This window comes from Rhopalosiphum padi, chromosome 4, assembly GCF_020882245.1.
Source record: "Rhopalosiphum padi isolate XX-2018 chromosome 4, ASM2088224v1, whole genome shotgun sequence".
NCBI classification, from domain to species: Eukaryota; Metazoa; Arthropoda; class Insecta; order Hemiptera; family Aphididae; genus Rhopalosiphum; species Rhopalosiphum padi.
The window spans coordinates 35778908-35805866 of record NC_083600.1 but is presented as its reverse complement, the minus strand read 5'-3'; the positions used below and the strand labels follow the sequence as shown (position 1 = coordinate 35805866).

The window sequence follows — 26959 nt, the reverse complement described above, 5'->3', positions numbered from 1 at the left end:
AAATTTAAAATTGATTAGTGATAATTACTGATTATTAGGATCTATTTTAAGGTATTACTCCTTTGAATTACTCTTTGTGCATTTTTTTTATAAAAGTATAACAAAATATAATAAACATATAGGTAGTCACATGTTCAAATTAAAAGGATTGAAATCAGCAAATGATTTATTTCTTTAAAGTTTTATTTTTTAGACATCGAAAAATCGTCTTCATCACTTCAAAATCATTAGACCGCTGAAACACTATAATCTTCTTAAATCAGTTTTCGTCGGATTTCTTATTTGTGTCACGTGTTGTGTTAATTGTCGATTTGAAAGTATTTGAACTATTGACTGTATTGACTGTATTTTAAATTTATGTTCACGTAGTCGTACCTAACCCTGGACTTTTACAGTCGTGCGCACAGATCATCGGCCGAGGTACTCTACACACGGTTCGCAGCTACACCCGGTGGACCGCGTCCCCTTGCAGCCGGACACCGCTGTGGCCATACTTTATATCCCATCCCCCCCTCCCCCAAGAACCTCGGTGTAGCATACAAAATATACCCACTCGACCGGCGCAGTTCCGGGGCGGACGTACGCGATAACGATATAATATTATTATATACAATACAATATTATTGATGTATTAGGGCGAACCGGCGAAAAGCGAATAAGCAGAAGCACTCACCGCCCAGTTGCACGGTGACGTTGAAAAAGTCCTGCGGCCCGTTGACGCCGCAACACTCGTGGTCGTGCTGCAGGTCGTCCCAGACGGCCGTGAACCGCCTGTCGTGGCCGTAGTCCGCGGCCAACCGGTCCCGGAGCGCCGGTTTCAGCCGGGCCACCATTTTGTCGTACCTGTACACCCAGTAGACGCCCAGCACGGCGTCGCCGACCAGCAGGCCGAGCAGCAGCAGCCAGTAGACGTTGAGCAGCCGCTCGCTGAGCGACCGGGCGCCCAGGAAGCCGACGATCTGCAGCACGGTGCACTGGACGAAGAGCGCGGCGTACACGTACAGTAGGCTGGGATGGCACAGGTCCAGGCCGGGCACCAGGTGCCGCCGCTGGTCGGCCACCACCAGCTGGTAGGCGATCACCACGAAGCACACGACGCACACCATGAGCACGGTGTTGCACGTGTATATCCAGATACGGTAGTAGCGCATTGCCCGGTGTGCCGGTGAATGAGATACCGTCATCCGAACGGTAAAGCACTCGAATACGTCAGCGGCCAATAAGTGGTGCTGGATCAGCATAACGGGCATCATGGGGGTAACTTCATCCGCTCTATGTCGAAATAACCGCCGCCGCCGCTGTAACCCGACAACAACGATAATAATAATAATAATAATTTTAGTGATAATAATAATAATAATAATAATAATTGTCGTCGTTGTTATGTTTTGAGGAGGGTGGGTCGCGAGTGAACGGGCGGAAAACCTAACGTATATAATGACGACCTAGTGCGGTGGAAAGAGGCGCTGCTGCTGCGGGTCAGATTAGGAGGCGCTCACACACACACACACACACACACACATTAGACGATGTATTATTGTACGAGCACCGTTGGCCACGATCGTGTGCGTAATCATCGGCGAAACGTATTAAATTAATTAATTGCGATGTTGTCGTGCGACGAGGTGTAGTGAAGGCGTACCTTTTGCGTATAGTCTTATGACTCGGTAACGGATAAATTAAAAAAAAATCCCGTCCGCTTTTCAGGCGGTCCCGACAACGCGTGGCCTCGGCGAGTATATTATCCGGACCTCCACCGCATTGATTCGGAGTGGGTATACTTAGGTATATACCGTCCACCGTGGCGTACGTGTAACGCGATAATGCGTACAATTACCTATACTAATGACCAACCACCTAATTACCGTGTGGCCGTATAGTGCATACCCACGCGCGACAACTCCGTCTCGCTAATGCGCGGTGACATGTAGCTATTTTTCGTTCTGAAACCGTTTTACATTTACCGACCACGATCGTTTTAAACTTGTAGATTTCAAAATTTTCGTAAATCGCTTCAAAGTTAAAAATGTCAACAAAAAAAAATCCCATGTTCGGGGACCCGAACAATCAGTTTTATCTATTTATATCTTTAACAAAGGACCGATTCGCTATAATATTGAATTCGATTGTTTTGAAATTCAGATCGTTATACGGACACATCACACCCCCTAGAGTCTAGGGGTTAGGTCAGGGGAGGAGCCTGGACGACGTCCTCTCAAACACAACGATAAGGATCTTTACGTTTTTGTTTTACAAGTTTGTCACGACTTTAGTGCTATTTCTACGATAACTCGTCCCACTCATCTATTTACTTTGTGTATATCGTACACGATCACTATGGCGATGTAGAATATCATACATCTGACTCATCAGCCGTCACACGCTCCGCCGAGCATATTTAATACTCTGCAACGACGTTACAGTACCTATTCATCGTTTAGTAGCATTAACGCTCCAAGCATGTGCTTGAAAAAGCACAATCTGCCTCCGAAAACAAATTCTCGTCTATCATCCCGGTAGTGTACAGTATTCAATTTAGTTAGTCAGTTATATAAATGTATATATTAATATAATAGAAATGGTGTGTGTACAATATATGTTTATATTTATGTTACGAACCTAGAGTTTAACTAGACTGCAAACCGAATATTTTTCAAATTTAACGAACTCAAACTGAACCAAATGTATTCAATTTTATTAAGATACTTATTTTTAATGTTTTTGTTTTCTAGTCAACTGGAAATTTTTAGTACAATTGATACTTTACAAAAGTTGGTATTTAAAATATATTGTTATTTTGGGTAATTTTAATGACAAGATAATTATTTTATAACTTGAACTAGATAATTCAAAAAATGTAGTTTTCAGGTAAATATGATGGCAAGGAATTGAACTTTTACAAATGTTTTTACACAAAGTTTTAAAATACATATAAAAATACATTAAACTACTTTTATATTATGATAGACTTTCAGTAGAAGATGTATTAAATTACGTTCAATATTCTACAGAGAATATACTATTATAATATACCCTATACAAGAAATAGAAATTCTTCACTTGTTTCTGAGTTCACTGTTATGTGTAAGGCTTAGAGGTTGGGTATACTATCATATTAAATTTTGGACGAGACTTTTATCATATAATATAAAAGAGATCAATTTACGTGATTGTTTGCATTATCGTCTTCATACTTGTAATGTTAATAGAAAAAAAATTCAAAAAAGATTATAAACATATATCTATAGTTAGAATAATATTATATTTATTATATTTAAACTTTAGACAATATTTAAAGTTTTTAATATTAAATTTAAAATTACAAATTGTATCAATGTATATAAAATTTACATTTTTATATTTGTTTAATATCATTGTTAAATTTCGTTCTATACAGAATTTTAGAACTCGGTGCAGAGAAGTGATAAAATATTAATTATGTTCATATTGTTGGTTTTATAGTTTTTTTTATTTTACAAACATTATTTTACAGTTATATAGATTATTGAAAATGTATAGCTAAAATATCTACATTTTATTAATTTTTTCTATATTGTACCATTTTTTTTAATACATACTTAAAAATCTACCTAAGTATATTATTTTATTTACGATATTATAAGTTAGTAGGTAAATTCAAAAATAATATCTGCTGTTTTATAGTTAAACACATTCCTTTGGTTAAATTATAATAATTGAATCAATAATATAGTCATTAAAAGCATTTATGTTTAAATTTAAATTTGAAACAATATAATTTTATCAATTTATTCATGTTCTTTAGTTATTAATCTATTAAGTGTTAAGACATTATTTTAATCTTATTAATTTAATTTGTTTCACTGAAAATTGTAATGCTAATGCATAATGGCTCGATTAATTGATCCCCAAAACCAATTGTGTTAAGCATCAAAATGTTTATATATAATCGCTTCCTATAGAAGAATATTCAGAAATCTTTATTCGTCGATAAACATAATGGTTCTACTATTCAAATTATTTACAAGTCATTAAATATTTCCCTTTAAATTACAAATTATGATTTATATCTTTTTTTTTAAATCATGCTGTGTTGTTTACGAGTTTGTCTTGAATGTGATTATTATTACGATATTATACAGATTAAAATAACATAGTACATATTAGTTACTAACCTTACACAGAAATGCATAAACATTATTATTTTCTCTATTATAAATATGAAATCTAAAGTTAAATTAATTTTAAACATTTCAATACTTCTTTTAAATTCTATTTAATATTTATGTAGGTTTTTGTGAGATAGTAATTAATATTTTGATAAGTCATTTGTTAAGTAAAAATAGATTTTCAATTAAAATTAACATAAACAGCAATATTAGGTACTTATAACGTCTTATCAAAATGTTAATATTTTAGATTAATTTGATGAAATTATAAAGTAGATTACTATAATAATTAAATGCGTAAAATTAACTTTGTAAGCTACATTGAACATTTTCTTGGCCCATAGCCTAAATGCCTAATATTCATAAATATCGAGATGCCTTATAAATGTCAAAACAGAAGCACTAAGTTTGTTTTAAGCGTGCAATTTCGGAACATCATTTTTTACTTTTAGAAAATATCAAACTATTTCACAAGTCTTGGCAAGTTGAACATAACGCTTATTTATTTAATTAATAACGTTAACAAGAATACATTAAAACATCATTGTTAATTTATACTTTTATAGTTATTGTTGGAAAACTTTTGAAATGGGTACATCTTGATTATGAAAGAAACTTGTTAAATAGATCGAGTTTTCTAAATTGGTTAGATTTGATGTAAAAAATGATCTGCATAGAAAAGCTGTCGTATGAATGAATCACTGAAAAGGGAGGGGGACTACAGATTATTCTCCAATCATTTCCTATACGTATTTTTTTTTGTGCTTGATGTTTGACGTAAACGTCAAATAAAATCTCACACAAAGGAAAGCCATCTAATAGAATGACGGTTAAGCGCGCACATGTGTTTAATTTTTTTTTTAAATTTATTAAACATCAAATGAAGTCCCTGAAAAATGTTTTAAATGCGTATATGCTTAATCATTGTAATATTGTATTATAAATCTAAACTCTAAGTATACCTATTTATGTTCAATGTTTGTTTAAAATTGTAGGGAGTATTAAATAATCCATTTAGACGAGTTTTCATTTTGTTTGATGTATTGAGGAATATGAATAACCGTGTAAAAGTTTTATTTATTAATTTATTTTGATTTATTTTATTGGTTTATTGAGTCTTTTCTATTGATGATTAAATATAATTGGTAATTATTGTCTGTCCATACTGAAACATAGTAATAATTTTTTTTTTTACTTTTGAACACTAATATTAAATTATTGGATAGAAGAAAATTGTTAACATTGAATAATAGATATTTAGTAAAGAACACATTTATTTCTATAGTATTTATGTATTATAATAATAGGTAGTTTGTTTATTGAATTAAAATTAAGATAACCGTAATATATAACTCACAATACATAACATTATATATTGAGGTTGAATAAAATACTAAATGTTATGCAAATAATTACGGAATAGTTTAAGACATAGTTATGTGCTTACTTATATACAGTATAACATAGGTATTCTTTTTGTTTCGATATCGATGAGAGACAGAATAAATATAATTGGCGACGTTATTTTCGTTGTTAGTTAATGGACATTCAAAAAAAAGTAGAAGTAGTAAAAAGTACATACAAAATATTTGTAGTTTAATTGTCTATACTACTTTATAAAATGAGATAACTATGATGCTTACTTAATATAATTGTATATTTGTGTTATTAATACTGTTTAGTGTGTAAATATAATAACTATGATGACTTTTTTTTTATTCAATCCATATATTATGTATGATTTTTCATATTGATATTATTTAAAACACCATTGACCACAGTCTTTAAATATAGTTTTTATATTGCAAAAATTAAAACAAATATATAATATTATCAAATACTATTTTAAGTCTGTAATGGTCTAACAATACTTCAGCTATAATAAATTATAGACTTCATAGTAATATCTGTCTTCCGGAATTCGTACTTAACTTCAAACATAACACAGAAAGTGACGTCCTAAAATCATTATTATTTTTTGATCTCATTATTAATATTTAGGTTTTACAATGTTAACAATTGATTGATGGATTTATTAGAACATTTTGTAGCATAAATATTTTGAGTCTTTTTTATAATAACTAATGAGTAATGACTTTTTAAAATATTATGACTTATCAGTAAATATATTTTTTTTTATGTGGCACCAATATCTATGATACTAATTTATAAAAGTCTATTTTCAGTTAAAATATGTATGAAATATTCTACAATTTTTAATAGGAGCTATATTTATGTCGATCTTCTTATATTCTTAGTTTTATTTAAATTAATTGATAACATTTTCCGTATATTTTTCCGTTGGTAGCTTAATGCGGTTTATTTCAGATAGTGTCATGTGTCAACCAGAAATTATGTTTATTGATGCTTTTGATATTTTCGATAGTTTTTACCACCTTATTTTTATGAACGTAGTGGTGAAAAAATAATATATTGAAAAACCTTTTTTCTCGTGTGCAACTGATCTGTTTGAAGTTTCAACCAAATTGCATGTTTTCTTATAAGTTATGGAGTATATAATCCGAATTTAAAATCCAGATTTAAAATAAAATATATTTGAGTGTATTATGCCTTATAAGTTATAAGACTTATACAACTTCGAAGTTTGAATTTATTTCTATTACTAGACTGTACTATTAATTTTTGATATTGATGTATTGTTTAGATTCTGTCAACTTTTTTTAAACTTTGTTTAACTACGCCAACTTCTCAACCATAATTTAAAAACAAATGTCTTTGATTTGGGAAATAATATTCTACTGTTTAGAATCTAACCGTATCAACCAAAGTTTGAAAAAATGTAATGTCATGTGATCTATTTATATCACATCAGATAATAATCCGATAACAATTTAATATACGTTTGAATTTAATTTAAAAATAGCACCTGTATGGATAATTTCAAAAATTATTGTTGAGTGTTAAAACTAATCATGTCATTGGCTTGCGATTAGATTGTCCGATAAATATTTTACCGGTAGCTAAATATTATTTGAAGTGATAGTTATTTGTACACTCGACGGGTGGAAACACATTACTGATATATTGTTTCTGTTAATATCTCAATTCCATAAAATATATGATTCATATTGTTATTACAATAGTGCATATATAGGAATAAAATATTTAACGAGAACTGTAGGTTATTCAGGACTCTTCATCGTGTATAAATTGAAGACCGGTGTTCATTATAAGTTCTGAAATCTGAATACACGATGACCACCATATGGGCTCAACCCTGTAGGTGACAGATGTTAAAACTAAGTACTAATACGCGGATCAGTTGTCGCTTGATAAATAATTCATTAGACAACGGTATTACAATTTAAAATATTGTATGGACGAAACGAAATCGTAATTTTTCTCCAGTATTTTCGATAAGTACTGAAATATTTAGTAGTAGAATATTAATTTATAATTAATTTTCACGTGATTTAATCAAACTATGCTGCGTACAACTTTGTTTTTGGATCCATGGATTGGTATAACATGTAAAATACGGTATTATAATTTATATGCACTCTGCAGTAATATGTTAGCGTCACTCCCATTGTTTAGTGTATTCTATAAAACGGCGTTTTACTATATGCAATATTAGCACACTTGTGCATGCGTGTATGGTGTATACGTATAGACTACAACACATATTATTATACTATGTCGGCTTCTTGCGTTTTCATTTTAGTATCTTCAATCTTCTGCATATAATTGCCTATTCAAGATTTGCTATTTAATTAATTCTAAACTTAATTACTTGAACCGAAATATAATGAATTAATTTAATCCTTCGATTCGATTTTGACTGAAATGGTTATTACATATATTCTATGTGTCAGTCAGTGTTCATATATTATACAGAAAATTTAATTGATCTATCAAAAATGTATTAAATAAATCATTAACAATATTCTAATGTTGTTGGAAAAATAAAAAAATAAAATCAAATAAATCTAATATATTTTAAATTTTGAAAACATATTTAATAATTTATTACTTACTTAGTGGTTCAAAACAGTTTTTTTTTAAAAATAATATTTATAATAAGCTAGGTATTTTTATTACATGTTAACATATCATAAATAACAACACTGTTTAATACTACGTATATGTATATTATGTATATATTACATTTAACATTTGACAAGTTATTTTGTATGCTTTAATTCATTGAAGGGGTATTTACTATTTTATAGTATATTTATAATTATTCAGTAACATGATTATTAAAACAGAATTAATCATGAATTTTAATCATTCGCCCGTTATTTCATATACTTTTTTTTAATTACTTTTGCAATAATTTTATTTATATCATTTATGATTTCTCTAATATTTTATTGATTTCAACTAAATAATATACATCAGTTTTTTTTTGTACACAAATATAACGTTCCAAGTATACCTTTGAATTATTCGAAAATACTAGGTATGCATTATTTTATTATATAACTTATTAAACAATTTTAATAAAACAAATATCATTATTATGTTTCAATATTCTATAATATTTAGGGTACTAAAATCGGTTCATCTATTTATAATAATTTTGGAAATTATATTATTCCACGTAATTTTCATCAATAAAAATTATAATTGTATATTTTAGGAAAATTATTATACTGTTATAAATTTATCTATTTTGACAACTTAATACGTCTTTATAAATAGAGGTACGTTATTTGTTTCGATAAGTGGTTAATATAATATTATAGTGGTAACAGTAAAGACAAAATAGTAGTGAATGTGGAAATAATTGCGTGGAAGATATCGTCATATCGAAGTATCGAACTATTGTGGAAAATGATACGATCGAAATTGTGCATGTACGTGAACAATATTTTAAATAATTTTTTTTAAAAATGTCTATGATACTTTTATCGTGAATTACCTTTACGAGAGTATCTAATAATAATTAAATAATTTAAATTGCACGGGCTGTGAGTTGATATCTTTAATTTGCACGTGGAAATGTTCTGTTGTCGATTAATCAGAGTAGATTATAGCTTAACAGGGATTATAGTTAACGGAGTAAAATCTACGGAGCTTAAACGACAGTTGAATACCATATGAACCGCCTGACAGAATACTATAATAAAACTCTTTTTACAGCCCAGTGTTATTTTTCTTCCATTTCTTCTATCCGCCCTGGTCGTAATAAATCTATTATTTTTTAACGTCCCAAGACGTTATATTTACGGTTAAGCCTTTCGATTTTTACGAGTACTTGAATGGATTTATATATAGCTGTATATGCACCATTATTGCATGATGTCGTCTTTTAGATTAAAAAAACGCAATATTTTGCCGCATAGCCTAGTCTTGACAACACTATTCTAAGTGCACTCATGGGGACGCGTGTGGCCGAGTTTTATTTAAAATTGAAATATTAAACCACAAGTAATTAAATAAATTCGTAATAGTTGGCAATCGCATGACAAACAAAAATAAATAATAACATCTCATTAGCACACAAGGCCTTGGTTATCGTTTAGGAATGGATAATGATGGTATAAAAAAAAATAAATTCACATATAAGGAATAGCTTAAAAGGCAAAGAAATAGCGATGGATATCAAAAAAAAAAAAAAAAAAACTAGATAGAGGGGAATCACGCAAGTTTAATATTTATGAAAATATAAATAATTCACGAGTTTTTCACATTAGCATCAACAGTGGTCTATTTTTTTTCTTCGTCCCATAATGGTTGGATGAGCTTTACGATTACGTGTTAGCTGATTTAATAGTTTAATAGACTGTAAATCGCATGCAAATTTTACGTGAATATTTCAAGTGTCCCTTTAATACTATGTGTTCGTTTCGTGAGCTGAAAGTTGTAGAGATTTATATAGAAAAGTGTGCTTGCGTATACACGATTATTAAGCCCATCGCTATCGATACAGTATTCTATTGATTCGTTACTAAATATAGCCTACATGATATGGTTTTAAAATTGTTAGTAGGTATAGTCTAAGACGTATCCAAAAATATCTTCATTTTCGCACTACTAATTTATAATAAAACTCTTGTAATATAATATTCGTTTTGTAACTAATTATTATTATACTACAGATTTTGGTATTTAATTATGTAAAACTATATGTGCAATGTGGCTTATCACGTTTCAAGATATGTAATACATGTATATCATTTATAGTAATACTTGATTTACAAACTTTACCAATGTATTCCAGTCACGAAATATTGCATGAATTACTATTTTATTATCATTTATTTAATTATTTAATTTTAATTTTTAATACAATTTAAAAAAAGAAAATACGTTAAAGTTTTATTCCGTGTTCTAAATGTTATAACTTTTTAACTTTTGCATAATATACATAATAACTCACCGGTATATGAGTGTATTTCTTATTTATGCTGTAAATATCTTGTATATCAGTCCCTGAACTGTACAAATATATTTATGACTGTATGTATCATACGTGTTTGGTTTATCGTTTATGATGGCAAGTTCTACGATACTATCAACCGTACTTAATATCATAATTTACATATAATTATTATAGAAGAATGTTTGTGTTTAGTTACGAGTAATAATAGAAAATTCTAAAGTAAATCTTTTACCTATCTAACAACATTTTTAGTTTAAAAATAATTTTAGTGATTCGAATTTTTTTGTGAAATTTAATTTTTAGCACACATTTGTAATATGAAAATTAGAAGTTAAAATGTTGTCTTTAAAAGTTGTGACAAGGTATAAACAGTTATAAATTATGTTTTATTGTTAGGTACTTGTTAAATAATATTGTCTCAGGTCCCAGCAACACGTTTAATAATTAAACATTACAACAAAAGATTATAGGTATATATATATATATTATATAAGAAGGTATATTTATGCTATTTAATATTTATACTACTTTTACATACATTTTTTTTTATTTTATTGTTTTATCTTGTAAGATTATCAGTTAACACTAGGGTTTGAATTATATTAATATTTTATCAAAGTATATATTTCAATTGTTTTAATGTAGAAGATTATTTTATTTATATGTGTAAATATTTCAACTGTTTTGTTTATATTGTTTGGAAAACGTTGAATTAACGTCTGGCCTAAGTTAAAATTGAAAGTTCAACAATGGATGATGACGATGATGATGTGTTTAACTATGATTTTTGTGTTTTATGTTGGACAATCATTTCCTACGTGAGATTTTCGTGTGGCCAATTCTAGTCTATAGAGTCTATTTAGTACGACTTCTTATTTACGGTTTAAACTATACTGTATTTTGGCTAGAGCTCAACGGAGTGTTATATTTCCCTTAATTTGTTTTCTGTAACATTGTTTCATTCCGTGTTCTATTATAGTTAATGCGGTATTTATCTACATTTTTGTGTATTTCAACTATAATGGAGAAAAAAGATAGTGTTTCACTATTGGTATTGTTTCTTGTGTTTAGTCTGATAATATATCTGATTGTTTATCTTTATGTTAAAATACTCAGGATTTGATGTAAAGAGTATGTATTTATTAGACTGGTAAATAAGGTTGATAATATTTAAATTTGAAGAATCTATTAGCGCGTTGGTTTTAAGATTGGATATGGCTTGTAGTGTGTGTTATAGCAAATGTTGATTTTTGTTTTTTCCTATCTTAAGAACTTCTTTAATTCCTTTAAGAAAAACTTCAAGTATTCAGCTATATAAATGCTACCATAATGGCCATACTCTAGTTTTGATTTTAGTCTTGAAAACACACTAATAAAATACATTGGGATTAGAAGTATATATTTGTAAATTAAATATATTTTTTATTAACTATAATTCAGGTGGTTTCTTTTTGGAGTGTTCAGATATAGATTAGTATTGATTAGATGATTTAGTTTTATCCAAGGAAATATTAAGTTAGCTTCACGTTGAAGCATTATATTGTAAATAATATTAATGTCGGATATTTTTTTTCAATAGTCTATAGTTTTTTTTTTCGGTTTTGAGTTTATTTCATAAATAGTTAAATAACAGTTCTTGTTTATAAAAAGAATATTTAGTTGAATAATTTGGCATTGATAAAATTATTTGTGTACTAAAAAGTTTAATTGTTGAACATAAAATATCCAAAATGCGCAGTAACATCAGTGTGAATATATTAACTTACTTCTTATATAAAAAAAAATAACTTATTACATGGAAGCTATTTTTATTTATTTTAAGTTAATTGTATTATGTATCACTAAAGCTTTTATCACACTTAATAATTAATTCAAATAAAATAAATTACATTTATGTTTTTTAAATGTATTAATATCAATTCATAAACAGTATAATTGTAATATATTAGGAAGTGATATTCGAATTTATTCTTTTTTCATTTATTTGTTAATTTTACTAAATTATATTATATGTTTGAACATTGAGAGTTTAGAAAAGATATTTATTTTTAATATTATAAAATATTTTTGGGTTATTAAAATGAAATAATCTAATGTTGAATAAGTATAGTTCACTGCATTAAGTTTTATTTGTTTATTTGTCTCATGTCTGGTTTATTATTTAAAACAAGGTCACATGTTTACCAAATGGTGTGTAGAAAGTGGTTAAGCAACCGTTATCGTCATTCAACACGACTGCCCAAAATCTATGTTCTGTATTCAATTTAATCAAAACATTGATTTCATGATAATGTAATTTGTTATTTTAATCTAATATCCAAATAGTATACATTATATGAGTAATAAAAAATATCAATTTTCTGTCCTTGGGTTTGAAAATTTAATACAAGGTTTCTCGTAAGTAGTTTATTCTAAAACCAAATTTTAAATAGTACAATTTTTTTTTTTTTTAGAACTTTGAAATTCAAATTTGGACAAAATTAGATATTTAAACGTAAAAAAATGATTTTAGTTTTTTTTGTATTTAAAATATATTATTAAAATTTTACGTATATTATTATATTTTATATGAACAATGATATTCTCAAAACATTTAGATTTATTTTAATCTATTGTTTAATTTATACCACGAACTAGTCACACTGTTCTAGGATAAAGCAATAAATTGACTCAAAGTGAATTATAATAATTTTATACAAAAATATGATAAATTATATATATTGGCTAAAATTAAATGAATCTATTATTATACTTAGTAACATGAATTACTTTAATAGCAATACCAAACAACATACCGTGAAATATTATTTAATATAGTATACCGTATTTGCTAAAATCGCTATTTTTAAATTTATTTATAATTGTAAACGCTCTAGCGGGCATTGAGTATAGTCAATAAATTAAAAATACATAATATTAATATAGACAATATTTATTGTTATTATAGAAAGGTACATAATAATATTATTTAAAAAAAAGTACGAGTTTTGAGGTATAAACAAAGGTAAATAAGATACAAAATTGATTGGTATTATAAATTAAGTATTTCGTAAACTATATTTCGTATTAGTAGTAGAGAGGAAGAAAAAATTTCTAAAGTTTTTTCTTACTGTTGGCATACGGTTCATCCGTCGCAAAAAGACAATAATTGCATTTACATGAAAAAGCATAGTTTTGTTGGTGCGCGAATCTTAACGAGAAAGTTGGAATATTTAAGTAGATTAAAGATAGTATTTCGGGACGTTCAATCTTCGAATTTAGCAAACTATAAAGCCAACACAAATCTTTAAATTGTATTTTGAATTCCAAAGTTTAAATATAAAATTCAATATAGCTAATGATTTCAATGGTTGTTCAACTTATTGTTTGTTCTATAAGCTAACATTCGTAAAAATTGATTTTGAAGTCGTTCCAATTTTATAAAAACGTAATCTTGATAATACGGATTCTAGATTATCGATCCATATTCTAAAATAGATCGGACAAATGAATAGTATAATGTATAAAACATATAAACATATTAGGCCGTGAAATTTCTAAAAATTAAAACTTAAAAACCCTAATAATCGTTATTAGATATGTTTAGTAAAAAATATGAAGTCACTATAGAAAACATTTTTCGTGTACAATGATTTATTATTGAATTTAAATTTAATACATTATTTATTTTAGTGATTAACTCAATGGCTGAAATACTTGACACCAATATTTATTTTGTTATGTAGTTTATAACTTGTAAGAATAAACTTCTAAATTTCTACGAATCAATAAATATTGTGAAAAACATAAGGTGTAAAACGTTGTTCAGTGATATATTCTATTAAAGTCCATTAATAACTTGTTTTTTTTAAAGAAATATTGTTCATATAAAGCACTGAGTAATGTTTGGGCGTTGACAATGTCACTCGCATCTTAGTTTCATCTGACGGTATCCATCATTTGTTCTACTACCTTAGTGTCAAAATTACAATTACACAAGTGCACACGAAATCAGCTCATGAGTAGACCACAAGAAGTCTAGGCTAATGAATGCACTTAATATAATGTTATTAATTGTATGTAATTAGTAATTAATAATTATCAAAGCAGTTTGAATGTTGTGTAGTAGGCATTAATGTTTGAGTGAACTATAGTGAATATAGTGGCCTATTATTGAACGTAAATCCAAAAATATTAACAGGATTTCCTCATGGTTTTTACAGTATTTAAATTATATGTGGGTAATGCGAGGATCTCTTAACTGTAATATTTTGCATACTTATAACTTCTTAAAAATTAAAATGTCTTAAAAAAACAGAAAGTATTATAGCCTTTGCGTTGGAAAATTAGTAAATTCTCTTATTATTAAAGGTCGCTATATAAAATTAAAATTGTTGAACACAAATTTGTTATGTTGTATACGTCTGTAAGACGCGACAACACATGTTAGTGTGGCATCTTCTTAATAATGGTAATATATTTTACGCGTGTTGATATGTGCTATTGAAAATAATATCGATCATATGGACAACTTAATAAATTAACATGACTACCGTATATTGCTGCAGGATATATAATATATGAATTGCCTACATTGACTATATTATTTGTTGTCTCTTGAATTTAAAATGGGAAGAAATCAATCTAATAAGTAATAACTATAGTTCATACGAACTATATAAACGTTATAAACTATTAAAAATAATAAGTTATCAAAGAGACTTTATTGTAATTACTAAATAATATTCACATGCTATTGTGCTGGTGGTCCACACATTTGTGACTAGTATACACAGTATTCTATGTTCTATATGCCTATTATATTTTAATATTTATTGCAATATTTTCCAATATTTTTATACATTTTAAATTATTATTCATTAAAACCGATTACTTAGCATAAATATATTTTTTTTATAAGTATTACAATGTTAACATGTTATAGATTACTTATACTATTTAATATTTATTTATAGTTACAAATACTTGAAAAATTACCTAAGAATACTTTTTATAATTCAAATAGTCAAAGAACTTAATTGAAAGTATATTATTTTACACTGTAGGTAGTATATTAGGTAAGAATTAATTTTCGTATTATTTTGTATCAGAAAACAGTATTATTGGGAATTAAAACAAAATAAATCAATAAGTCCAATAATTTAAAATTTAACTTTAATGTTGTTGGAATAAATTATTTATTATTAACCTTTAGTTAGTGAAAATATTACAAAAATATAGATAAGAACATTGAAATTCTAAATAAAGAAGTAAGACAGAAAAGTATTTTTATACATTTAGATTTCTGTTTATGAAATAATAAGTTTGCATTAGAATTTAGCTAACAAAACCTAATCAATACATTTTATTAAAAATGTAAAATATTTATTTAGTATTTTTTTAAAAACAATTTTACTTTTTTATTATTTTATTTCATACCTGTAAGAAAAACGACAAAATTCGTATCGAAAGCGTGTATCGATTTAATTGTAAACTGTCATTGATCTATGCGTTTTATTATATAAGAAGAAAATTGTTATTCATTTGGATAGTATTAACTTATTTATAGCATACCATAAATGGTTTCGATTCAGTAATAATAATATGGTCGTAGCTTTAGTTATAGTTTATGGTAACATTATTATTTAAATAATATATTCATATCCTTATATATACGTAGTTATGTTAATTGTGTTGTATAGAAATATAGTTTCTCTACTACAATATAACTTAAATACATGGCATTTGCTTTATATCCCAAAAGGTTCTTATAATATCCATGATTATTAATTATAATGTTAATTTATTAAATAACCAAAAAAAAAAAAAAAACTAAAATAATAATAATGAAGAAAGCGAACGGTTAGTTTATGGTAAACATTATAAGTTGGTGCCATAAGAAAAAAAACTGTCGAGAGCAACTATTAAAACGTTTAGTTGTGTCTATATAGCAATAATTATGATTTTAGGTTGGATATTAAATTATATTTCATACTATATTTCTTATGTTAAAATAGTAAATATTTACGGTTTATTTTAACAGTAGTATTATTAATTATATACATGTATATATTTTTTATCAAAACAAAGTTTTCCTGACATGATCATCTAAACAATGTTATTATAATAGAAGTTTGTATGATGTTATTAAACAACAGATAATTATTTATAACAATTTACAATATTTGGGGAAGTTTAAAGACGTAGAGATATTGATTACCTACCACTGTTATAATTATAACAATAAAAATAATGCAATACTCGTAATATTAAAATATGTGGTACTAATAGTAAAAATTAGACGCAAGTGTTATTTTTAATTTAGTTATACTATGTATAATGTATGTATATTTTTTAACTGTTATTATTTCTGTGTAAGAACATAATAGGGGCGTTCTCATTTGAGCCAGTTGGTCAGTTTAGTTTGTTTTTTTGTTAATAATTCGTAGAGATCCGTGTCTACGCGGCAGGTACAACAGCGTTGGCTTATAATTGTTGAAAATTAATGGTTAATGGGCGTATCCAAACAACAATTACGACGCTTGTTCAACATTCGAATCACGGCAATAATTTAAAAGTTTGAAAAATTCGTCACCGGAAGGGAGGAGGTACAAACCTAAAATACATGTACCTAAATACTCGTATTCCACATCATACTACTACGGGCATATACGAGCTTGAGTGCTTACTCGAGTGCGGGGCGGACCGTGGTTTTAAAATGTGGCAAATGTGCACAGTCGGCACCTATGTTATAATAATTATAATCTGACAGTCACGTTACCCGCGGTTATTGCAAATGGCGTACGTGATGCTCACGTATTAGCATTATTCGTTATTTATATCATATGGCGTCATCGCCACGTACAATAATTATTTATACTGACGACCTTTAAAATAATATAAAATGTTTTGTGTACACGAAGAAACCGACAACTGTGGCAATAAAACTCGCTCGTACATAGTCGTATAGTGTGCATAATATTGTACAGGTAATAATATACGCACCTGTCGTCTGGAATTCATCGTATCGTATAGTTTTGTACTACAACGGTTCTTGTACCCCCAGCCCACTCGAAATTCAACCCCCGAAAAGACGTCTGATCCAAAAATAAACAGACGTGGACGTCAAAACGCGGCCGCCGGCCATTGATACATCGACTTTTGCATGGGCTGTCACAAGGGTCCCACGGGGCCAAAGTCTTATTTCTTCAGAATTCCGTATTTTTATACAGACACACACACACACATGTATTAAGTGTTTATTTGTGTGCGTGTGTGTGTTCGAGCGAACCTATTTGACACGCGACATTGTTATTTGACTTTTACACGGACACGATAAATATTCACGAGAACATCCGTTTCCAGGCGAAAGTTTTACATTCATCTCCACCCTGTTCCTCGACCGCTGACATGGAAACAATTAGTTTTACTGTCTTTTAAATATCGTGTCTCGACCGAATATCAGCGGTACAAAGCAAACGAGTACAATATATTATGTGAGCATATGGTAGGTTGTTGCAACGCGAATTGATTTGGCATTCAGTCACTATAGGTTGAATGTTGCATGTTGGTGTTAACGATGTTTAATAAATAATAATTCACGTAGGCAGCGTAGCACGTTATCATAATAATGCCAGTATAATGTCGATATACATAATGCAGTACTGTTCGAAATAATTTAAATGTTAGAGTTTTTAGGTGGTGACGTTTCTGATTGACAATAACTATATTTCCCGGAAACAAATTTTATTACTCAACGCGTCAACACGGAAAACATAATATTTAGGTCATAAAAAATGATTATTATTAATATTGTTTTTATGTTTGTATAATTATTTTAATCTGACATAATATTCTGAATATTGCTAGCACTTAGTACTTAGTATATACAACAATTATTATAACCATCATCACGTTGACACACATTTTACATTTTTATGCATTATATAGAGTCTGTTTCTTTATATTTACTCAGTAATATTAGTTTAAAAACAACGTGTAACAGAGTGTTACCTTTCTATCCTTTCTGTACATTAGTATAATTACTAAGTATAAAATTATGTAATAAACATCATGTATTGCATTATTGTCTTTACATTTACAAAAAGAGTGATAACAAGTAACTAGTGTGTTATAATTTAATAGGTAAACATATAAATTATCGCAAAGCATATTCAATAATACGTTGCGTATAAAGAATTTTTATAAGATTTATTCAATTAGATTATATTATAAAAAAGTCGCACCCGCATGTGTCGTCACCGCTTTCAAACGCACAACATAATATAGTACATCATTTTAGTTCAGCATGATCAAACTTAAAGAAAAAATATTATTTGTGTTTGTGCGTTGGTTGTTTTTAAAAATGTTCAATGTTTAAATTACTTACGATTATATAAAATATTACAATTTAAAAATGTTCATAATATGAAGATATATAATATATAAAATATAGATATTATCTCGCTTAAAAATTGAAATATCATATTTACAAACACAGATACAATTTTGTTAGTTTATCATTTTAGTTTGATAGTATAGGTAAATCTAACAATACAAAATTGATTATGTTGAATGCAAATTTTTTATGGTGTATGTCGGTAAGGCTCATATCATAGTTACTCGATCATATCTTACAGTTATTCACTTTAGACGGGTAAAACAGATGGAGCCAATTATAAATTAAAAGTAAATTATTTCATTTAGTACTGAAAATTAAATAGTTTCATAAAATTATATTTCGCTAATTTTACTAATCTATTTATAAGGCAAAAAGTTCAATAAAGACATTTTATAGTAAATTTAGTTATAAATAGAGCTTTATTATATAAATTTAATATAATTCCCATTTCACGGTTGATTTAAAATAAATTATTAATCATCAAGTTATTGTATTGAACATTTATTAAAAATACGGCAGAGGGTCGGGTAGATATTTTATACAATTACATAAAATAAATATAGTTACATATTTTGATTGTTTTCTTAGTTTTATTATTCGATTAATATAATTTTAGCTAATTGTTTAAATTTCTATTTATGACAAAATATTTTACTCATTTTCTAAAAAATAATAAAAATATTGTTATTTTTTATCTTACAAAAAACAATAAAGGAAAATCAAGATTATGTATACCTGGTGTATGTAGGTTATAAATGATATGAATTTGAAATAAACTTTTTAAAAAAAATAATGAACTTGGATTTATATTTTATACTATATAGAGTTAATCTCTAAACCTCCATTATATTTCAAACCGCAGTTTCAATTATACCTGATTGTAATCATTCGTGCAGTTAAGACGTTGAAAAAATTGCTTCATAATAGTAAAACTCATTTTAAAAACGGTAAATTAATAATATCTAAAAAATACTATTCCGCATAAAGAATTGCCATAGGAATCGTTAAGTTTTCAATGGTGCCCGTGTTCTCGGAAAAATGAACTAAATATGTATATTGTTCTTTTGTTTTGGTTTCTATAAACTCGCAACGCGTAGTACTCGGGTTTCGTCTTTTCAGGACTCGTATTCCTCAAACATCCGGATAACCGTTCTTTGAAAACTCAGAGGAAACTACTGTAGTTTGGAAGAGAGTGACGAAGGGACGTATGCGAACAAAGTACAAAGTTTATAAAAAGTTTTCCTTCCACTGTTCCCTGCCATGTCGATTAGACCTCGTTGTCCAAAGAGTGAACACAATTAGCGCAGGAGCCGCCAGGGACGGGAACAATGACAACTGTTTGTACATTTATTTCCACCCCGTCCGTTACCCAATCCGGACCGACTTATTGATTGCAAGAAACCTGAGGTCTAATGAAACAGAAATATGGACGGGAACGATCGTTAGAAAAATATTTATATAATATTATTTTTTCCTTCTTATGACGTCACTGACAGAGATGAACGTCATTATTGTAAGACGATATGTTTTGCTGGCAAATGGCCTCGGATATAGACGGTACATCAATCGTCGGCCGTCCAAACAGACTCTATACGGTTCAATGGTTAAAATAAACAATAACCCTGATTAATTTACAATCATTTTTTTTTCACTCCTGCCCACTCCCCTCCGGCCCATGTTAATGTGTTTGCCCGCGGTTCGCAAATGCTCGTAAAATGTTTATTACTTTGTTTTATACATCGCGCGAGTATGGCATCTGCCGCGCCGCCGGCCGGCCGGCTAGCAGTAAACACAAATTCGTCTAAAACGGGCCAAACGAATGACTATGTTTTAATCGCGTTTCAATGTAATAGGTATTCGATCTCCTCGTCGGGGATTCCTGCCTGCGAGTGTAGGGAGAGAACACTGGCTGTCGTGAGGCGGCCAAGTTATATAGTCAGAGTTTCTTCCGTCCCCGTTCTCCCGTTCTGTACTCAGCCGTCATAACGATTGTGCATTCAACTAGAGATTAACATATTGCGTAATAGTTGTTGCGTTGTTGTTGTATTTTTATTTTTTATAAAAACTTTAATAATATATAACCAACCTGTGAGAGGAGAGCGTTTTAATTATTATATCTCAAACTATATAGACCGATGCGCATACACTTTTGTACATAATATCATATTATTTGTATTTTTTTTTGTCCGTAGTTTTTTTTTAAAACACAATTCAAATTAATATACGTTGAAATATTGTATTGTTTAACGTTTTTATCCACTTATCGAACTACATTATTCGTATTATTTATTTTTTTATACTATGCGTTTAACTGTTATTATAGCCTATAAGTGATAACGTAGTTTTAACAACAACATTCATTAAAAACATAAAAATGTAAATAAAAATAAAATGTATTTTTACTTTAAGTTTTCAATTAGTTAATGTGCTTTAGTTAATTAAATCTTTTTGGAGTGACGATGTGGACACTAATAACTAGTATTGTTCATCATAATATAAGAACTGCAACACTATTCAATTCACATAAACTATATAATTGGTTAACACACGTTAGTTAATTTTCTTTTAAAAACTAATAATTATTATTGGTCTGCTTTGAAGAACTTATTGTAAAAAAGAAAACTATGACATTCAAAGCAAAATCGTATGACGGTGGTATTTTTCCACACAAAATAGATATGAATTTATTTTTCATCATTTTGCAGACGTGGTTGCAATGTGTCACCACGACTTATGGCAGCTGAGGCATATGTTCATCTGCAGTAGAAAGTTCCATGAATAAATCAAAATGAAAAACAAAAAAACACGATTTGTAGTTCAACTTTTCCTTCAAAAAATGTAAATATTATGCTGATTGTGGCGTTATATTATACTATATCTACCTTGAACTATATGTAGTATAATAATATATTTTCAGCCGTTACAGTAATTATTTTACTTTAAATAAATATGTTCTAGGATGAACATAGATAAATCAATAAAAGGTATAAAATATTTACTTTCGTCGCAAAGCCAACGCCCATCAAATCTAAAAAAAAGAGCCAATACATATATTTTGTAAATGTGTGGCACATTTTAGTGCGGTCACGCTATCGTGTGTATGAATGTGTAGCTATTATAAAAATACAGAATAATGCTAATTTGTTAGTATAACTCAATCAAGATGTCTGTTATGTATAAATTTCAAAAATTTAATGTTTATAACACATTTTGAACTATCAAATACCTATTGGCTATTACAGTGTATTGTTGTCGTTAAACTGTTTAAATTAAATAATTAAATAAATTAAAGTCAAAGTTGTGACTACTTGGGTGTTATTATGTCTAATAGATATCATTATATTATGCTTTATTTATTCTAAGCAGTAATTTATTTTTTTAGATCACTAAAACGATGAAAGGATAACATACCTATTCAGAGTGTATCACGGTTCAAATGTGATTTAAATATAAAATTGTCAGGCAATAAGTTGGACTATAAGTTAGTTAAGAGTATTTTGAGATTACTTTAAAAAGAATATAATTCATAAAATTACCTACTTTAAACAATCGAATTGTGCAAAAAATTAAATGATAAGAGTCTCAAATTTTCTTGTTAAAAAAAAGAAATTAATGGAATATTATTATAGTTTGTTAAGTAGGTACACTATACATTGTATTCTAACGATTGTATCTTAGATAAAAATAAATTTAAAAAAATAAAAACAATAGAGTTATTAGTACATATTTTTAATTATTCAAGTATAATAATAGACATGTTAAATGTTACATATCTATTACAATGAACACAATATTTAAATATAATACGTGATTTGTACTAACTGCTGTATGAAATATTATTGTATAAATGAAAAGATAATAACGAATAATAGAGAGGACTGTGAGGACTGACGAAGCTATACCCACATGTTTTGTCTCAAGACTTTTAAACATATAACACAGCACATACGTGTTCAGAAGAATCCGTCTTTGGTCATTAATTTTAATATAAAAATGGATTGACCTATATTACCAAGTTAAATTTTTTGCATAGTTACAACCATGTAAAATATTACAGTTTTTAAATGCTCTTAAAGTGATAAATCACTTTAAAATTAAAATATCAAACGAGATGCCCTAAGTAATATATTGAAGTAGCAAGCAACAATACACAATGGATTCTTCTATTCGCGTATTTGCAACGTTGTATTTTATATACATTTGTAAAACGGAGACTACACAACGTCGACTTAATGTAATGTCGCATACAATAATATTTTAACGGTACTTTTAGAAGATGGAGGAACGCGTTTAGGTCAAAAAATAAAATTGAACGATGATTATAAAATTATATTTGGTTTAGTCGCTATTTTCATTATTCAATAATCATAGCGACGAAAGTCGAGGTGGACGGATACTACGGGGACGTAAAGTTGTATTATTCGGAGACGTATTGTATAGAAATTTTAAAGCACGAACTACAAAGTATAAAAATATGGCGGAAGTAACTATAGTGGTAATTTTTTTGGCCTTATTAAATAAATCGTCTGCGAAGTGCGCAGCACCGAAGAAAAAATTTGAGAACAGTGTGTAGTTAAAAAACAGTTAAGTGGTACTTAGGTACCTATGAATATGTTTATGTACATAATATATTATGTATACAGTATACATTATACATACATAATGAGATTATACGGCACGTATATACTAAATAAAAAACTTAGGATTTGGTTTTATGTTAGGTGTAACGCATAATAGTCGTTGTAAATATTAGTAATTCATGTTTCTAAATATTTATTAAATATTGCATCTAAATGATTTAATTAACAGTTTGCAGTTTTAGTTTGTATGTAATAATTAAAGTTTTCTATCGTGAATCAATAATTAAGGAAACAAAGCATCATCACTGTGTTATTTATAAAAACGTTTGGTATAGGTAGATACCATTATAGATGTGTTACTGTGAATTACAAATTAAATATATGTATATATTATTTTAAAACAACACTATTACCTATTGATAACTAATTATTTATAAAAAATATTGAATTTATAACGCTTTCTCACAATTGAAAAATATTTAGTTTATGTCTATTCATTGTATTTATCCTATTCACGTATTATTCGCATGTTGTATCCATCAATGAAGTGAATTATGTTTTATATTGCATAAATTAAGGTATTATATTATGTATTATATATACATTATATTTAATTATATTTTTAGTTTTATCGTTTAACCAGTGAAATAAAAAAGTTTTATTATTTACACTCGTTTATCTTACTTGTCTATGATAAAGTTCTTTTATAAAATACATTTTAATTTTTGTTATCGATATATTTCACCCGTTTTTAAGTAATATGATTAAAAAAACTATTTTTTAAAGAATCTCAACCTCAAAATTGTGGACGAACAAGTGTAATATTGATAATTAGGGACGGCATAAATTGTATGCCCGAGGGTACCAACATTCTAAATATGGTCTTGGGTATAATGTAATATACAGTTAATATATAGGATGTTTAATATATAAGTTATTTAACAGTTATTATTTTATAAACATATTCAAATAGGTAGCTGAATAATATACGTCTTGAACTTTTCAAGAATGGTTCGTATATTTTAGCGCACCATGCCCATATGAATAATGTTTACTTTATTTATTTATTAATAGGTACTAATATAAACTAAGATAGTAAAGTTCAATAATTATAATAAATTTGCTTTATTTTAAAACAAGGTAATTCTTAGGAATTAAGTTTATATTTTTACTTAAAATCAATCAATACATTAATTAAATTACTTTAAAATATTTCAAAAATCGTTAACATAAATTTTTACGATATTGTTATTTGTTAATGTCGTGATGAATCAATTTTTCTAAACGTTTTTCAGCGTAATAATTAAACATTTATTAAATTGTTAAAATTATTATATTTTACTAAGTGATAAATTATTTGGTTTTAATTTTAATCTAGAGCTCATACTTCGGTGGAAATACAGAATAAGGTTTTTTTTTCTGTATCGTTCGCCGCCGAGGCGGGACACACAAAAAATAATATGTCGATTTCCGTTACAGTCGTTACACGATTTATTTATAAGCTCAAATAGTGAAGTATTATTATTATTATATTATCAAACATAATATTGTATAGTGTCTACAATTTAGAAGGATTGGGAGCGTATGATTATGTCAATATGTGCGTATGTTATTATCATAAGACTATATATAATATAATATTACCCACTCAAATAGTATCTAGACTGGTGTAGATAAAAAAAAAAGGTAAATTATAAAAATATATTATTAGAAACGTAAACATATAATATTATGTGGCGTTCAATGGCACGTAGCAAAGTAGGGTATACGTTCTTACACGGCACACGCGGGTCTTGACAACAATCTTGTTTTTTCTTAACTACGCTATTTAAATGCATAATACGTACAAGGCGTTTAAACAATACTGCGGTACCTACGTATAGTTCCTCGTTTGTGTAATTATGTAGTTATATGGGTATATACTTGTATATGTCGCGAGTATAAAGTACGGATAGGAAATCTATTTTTTATTTTTGAATAAAGTTCAGGCGCTGTATAACCGGCCTCAGCGACATCGCTATACATATACGCACAACATATATAAATAAAACTATAATACCGTGACCGTGTACGCAAATAATTAATTACTCTCGGTAAGTCCACCTGCAGCACACGCCGTCCGTCGGTGTATCCTCTCTCCCTAACCAATCTCACTCTCTGCAATATTGCTTTCCGTCTGCTCGGTAGTTCACGTCATCTTCCCTTTCACACCCTTTCCTCGGGGGTAAAACGACGCGCCACCATATAGCTGCCACCTCATCCCCCGCAAAAAAAGAAAAAAAACTTTGCACGTCAAAATGTACCCGTAAACGCTAATGGCCGACGTTAGGTATGGGGGTGCGTTGATGGTACGCAGGAGAAATAGTGGCGTGCTGGCTTGCGTGGGTCGACGCCGACGACGACGAAGACGACGATGACGACTACACAACTTGCAGCAAGCTATATATTGTAGCTAATATTATAGTGCAGTATATAATATATAATGTATATATGTATGTATATAAATAAATATATATATATATATATATATATATGCACACGAAGACCAGCGCGGGTGGGGCAGTGGCGAGATGGGTAAGGGCAACGGGTTTAGGACCACCTGGCCGCCGCCGCCGCTACCGCCGCCGTGGTATTAGTATCGACTTCCGATTACTCACGTCGGGTGTATACATTTTCCTTTCCTCCTCTTTCTCGTCGACGATATAAGGTTTTGTACACGCTACGCGTACATCATCCTATCCCGCCTACAACCACCGTACGCCAAAACCTACCACCCACAGTAGCCGGGCCAGCAGTGAACGTGGTAGAAGTGGTTCGGGGGCGGCAGGGTACGGCATACGTCTGAACATCTCTCTCTCACACACTCTCTCTGTCTCTCTCTCTGTCTCTCTGTCTTTCTCTCTCACCCTCTCTGGCCGCCCGCCATGCACACTATACTGTTTCAGGTCGAAACACAACAAATTCGGAGCAGTATTAAAATTTGCACATTAGACGTGGGCGTATAATGTACAAAAAATAAGAAAAGCGTTTAGATATTGGTACACGGAATTTAGTTCTTGACGAAGTGAAAATCACGGATTGCGGCGAATAATATACCCAACATAAAAACGTCAACCGGATATGTAGTATTTATTATCGTGCCCATCGTTATAGCCATGTGTACCTACCTATTTTTTATTTTATTATATTGCACACACGAGATGCGCCTCGTACAAACTATAAACATTTTTTTTTAAGAGAACAATAAATGTTTATAATAGCACAACAAAATCATATCATACATAGTGATGTTAATTATCATTTATTTCACGCAATACGCGTGTATTGTTTAAGAGTATTCGGTGATTCGAAATGATCAACTGCGGCTACACGCGATTTGTTTATAGTTTATTCCGAAAAACAATTCTATCGGACAATTTTATGGTAGCCATTATTTTAAGTAAATTATACAGACTAAATTGAGAAGCCTGTGGTCGGATTTCGTTGCAAGGACGGGCAG

General features: G+C 28.9%; 2 protein-coding genes across 4 annotated transcripts in view; one reads left to right on the top strand and one right to left on the bottom strand.

Moving 5' to 3' along the window:
* The window catches only part of LOC132930169 (uncharacterized), a 134130-nt gene that overhangs the window by 11088 nt on the left and 96083 nt on the right, over nucleotides 1-26959 (top strand). The window lies entirely within an intron of this gene.
* The window catches only part of LOC132930172 (uncharacterized), a 101767-nt gene that overhangs the window by 8937 nt on the left and 65871 nt on the right, over nucleotides 1-26959 (bottom strand). For all 3 annotated transcript variants that reach the window (XM_060995889.1, XM_060995887.1, XM_060995888.1), the window contains exon 2: nucleotides 674-1298. In XM_060995889.1, the coding sequence (XP_060851872.1) occupies nucleotides 674-1253 (580 nt within the window). In that variant the 5' untranslated portion in view covers nucleotides 1254-1298. The remainder of the gene's footprint in view (nucleotides 1-673; nucleotides 1299-26959) is intronic.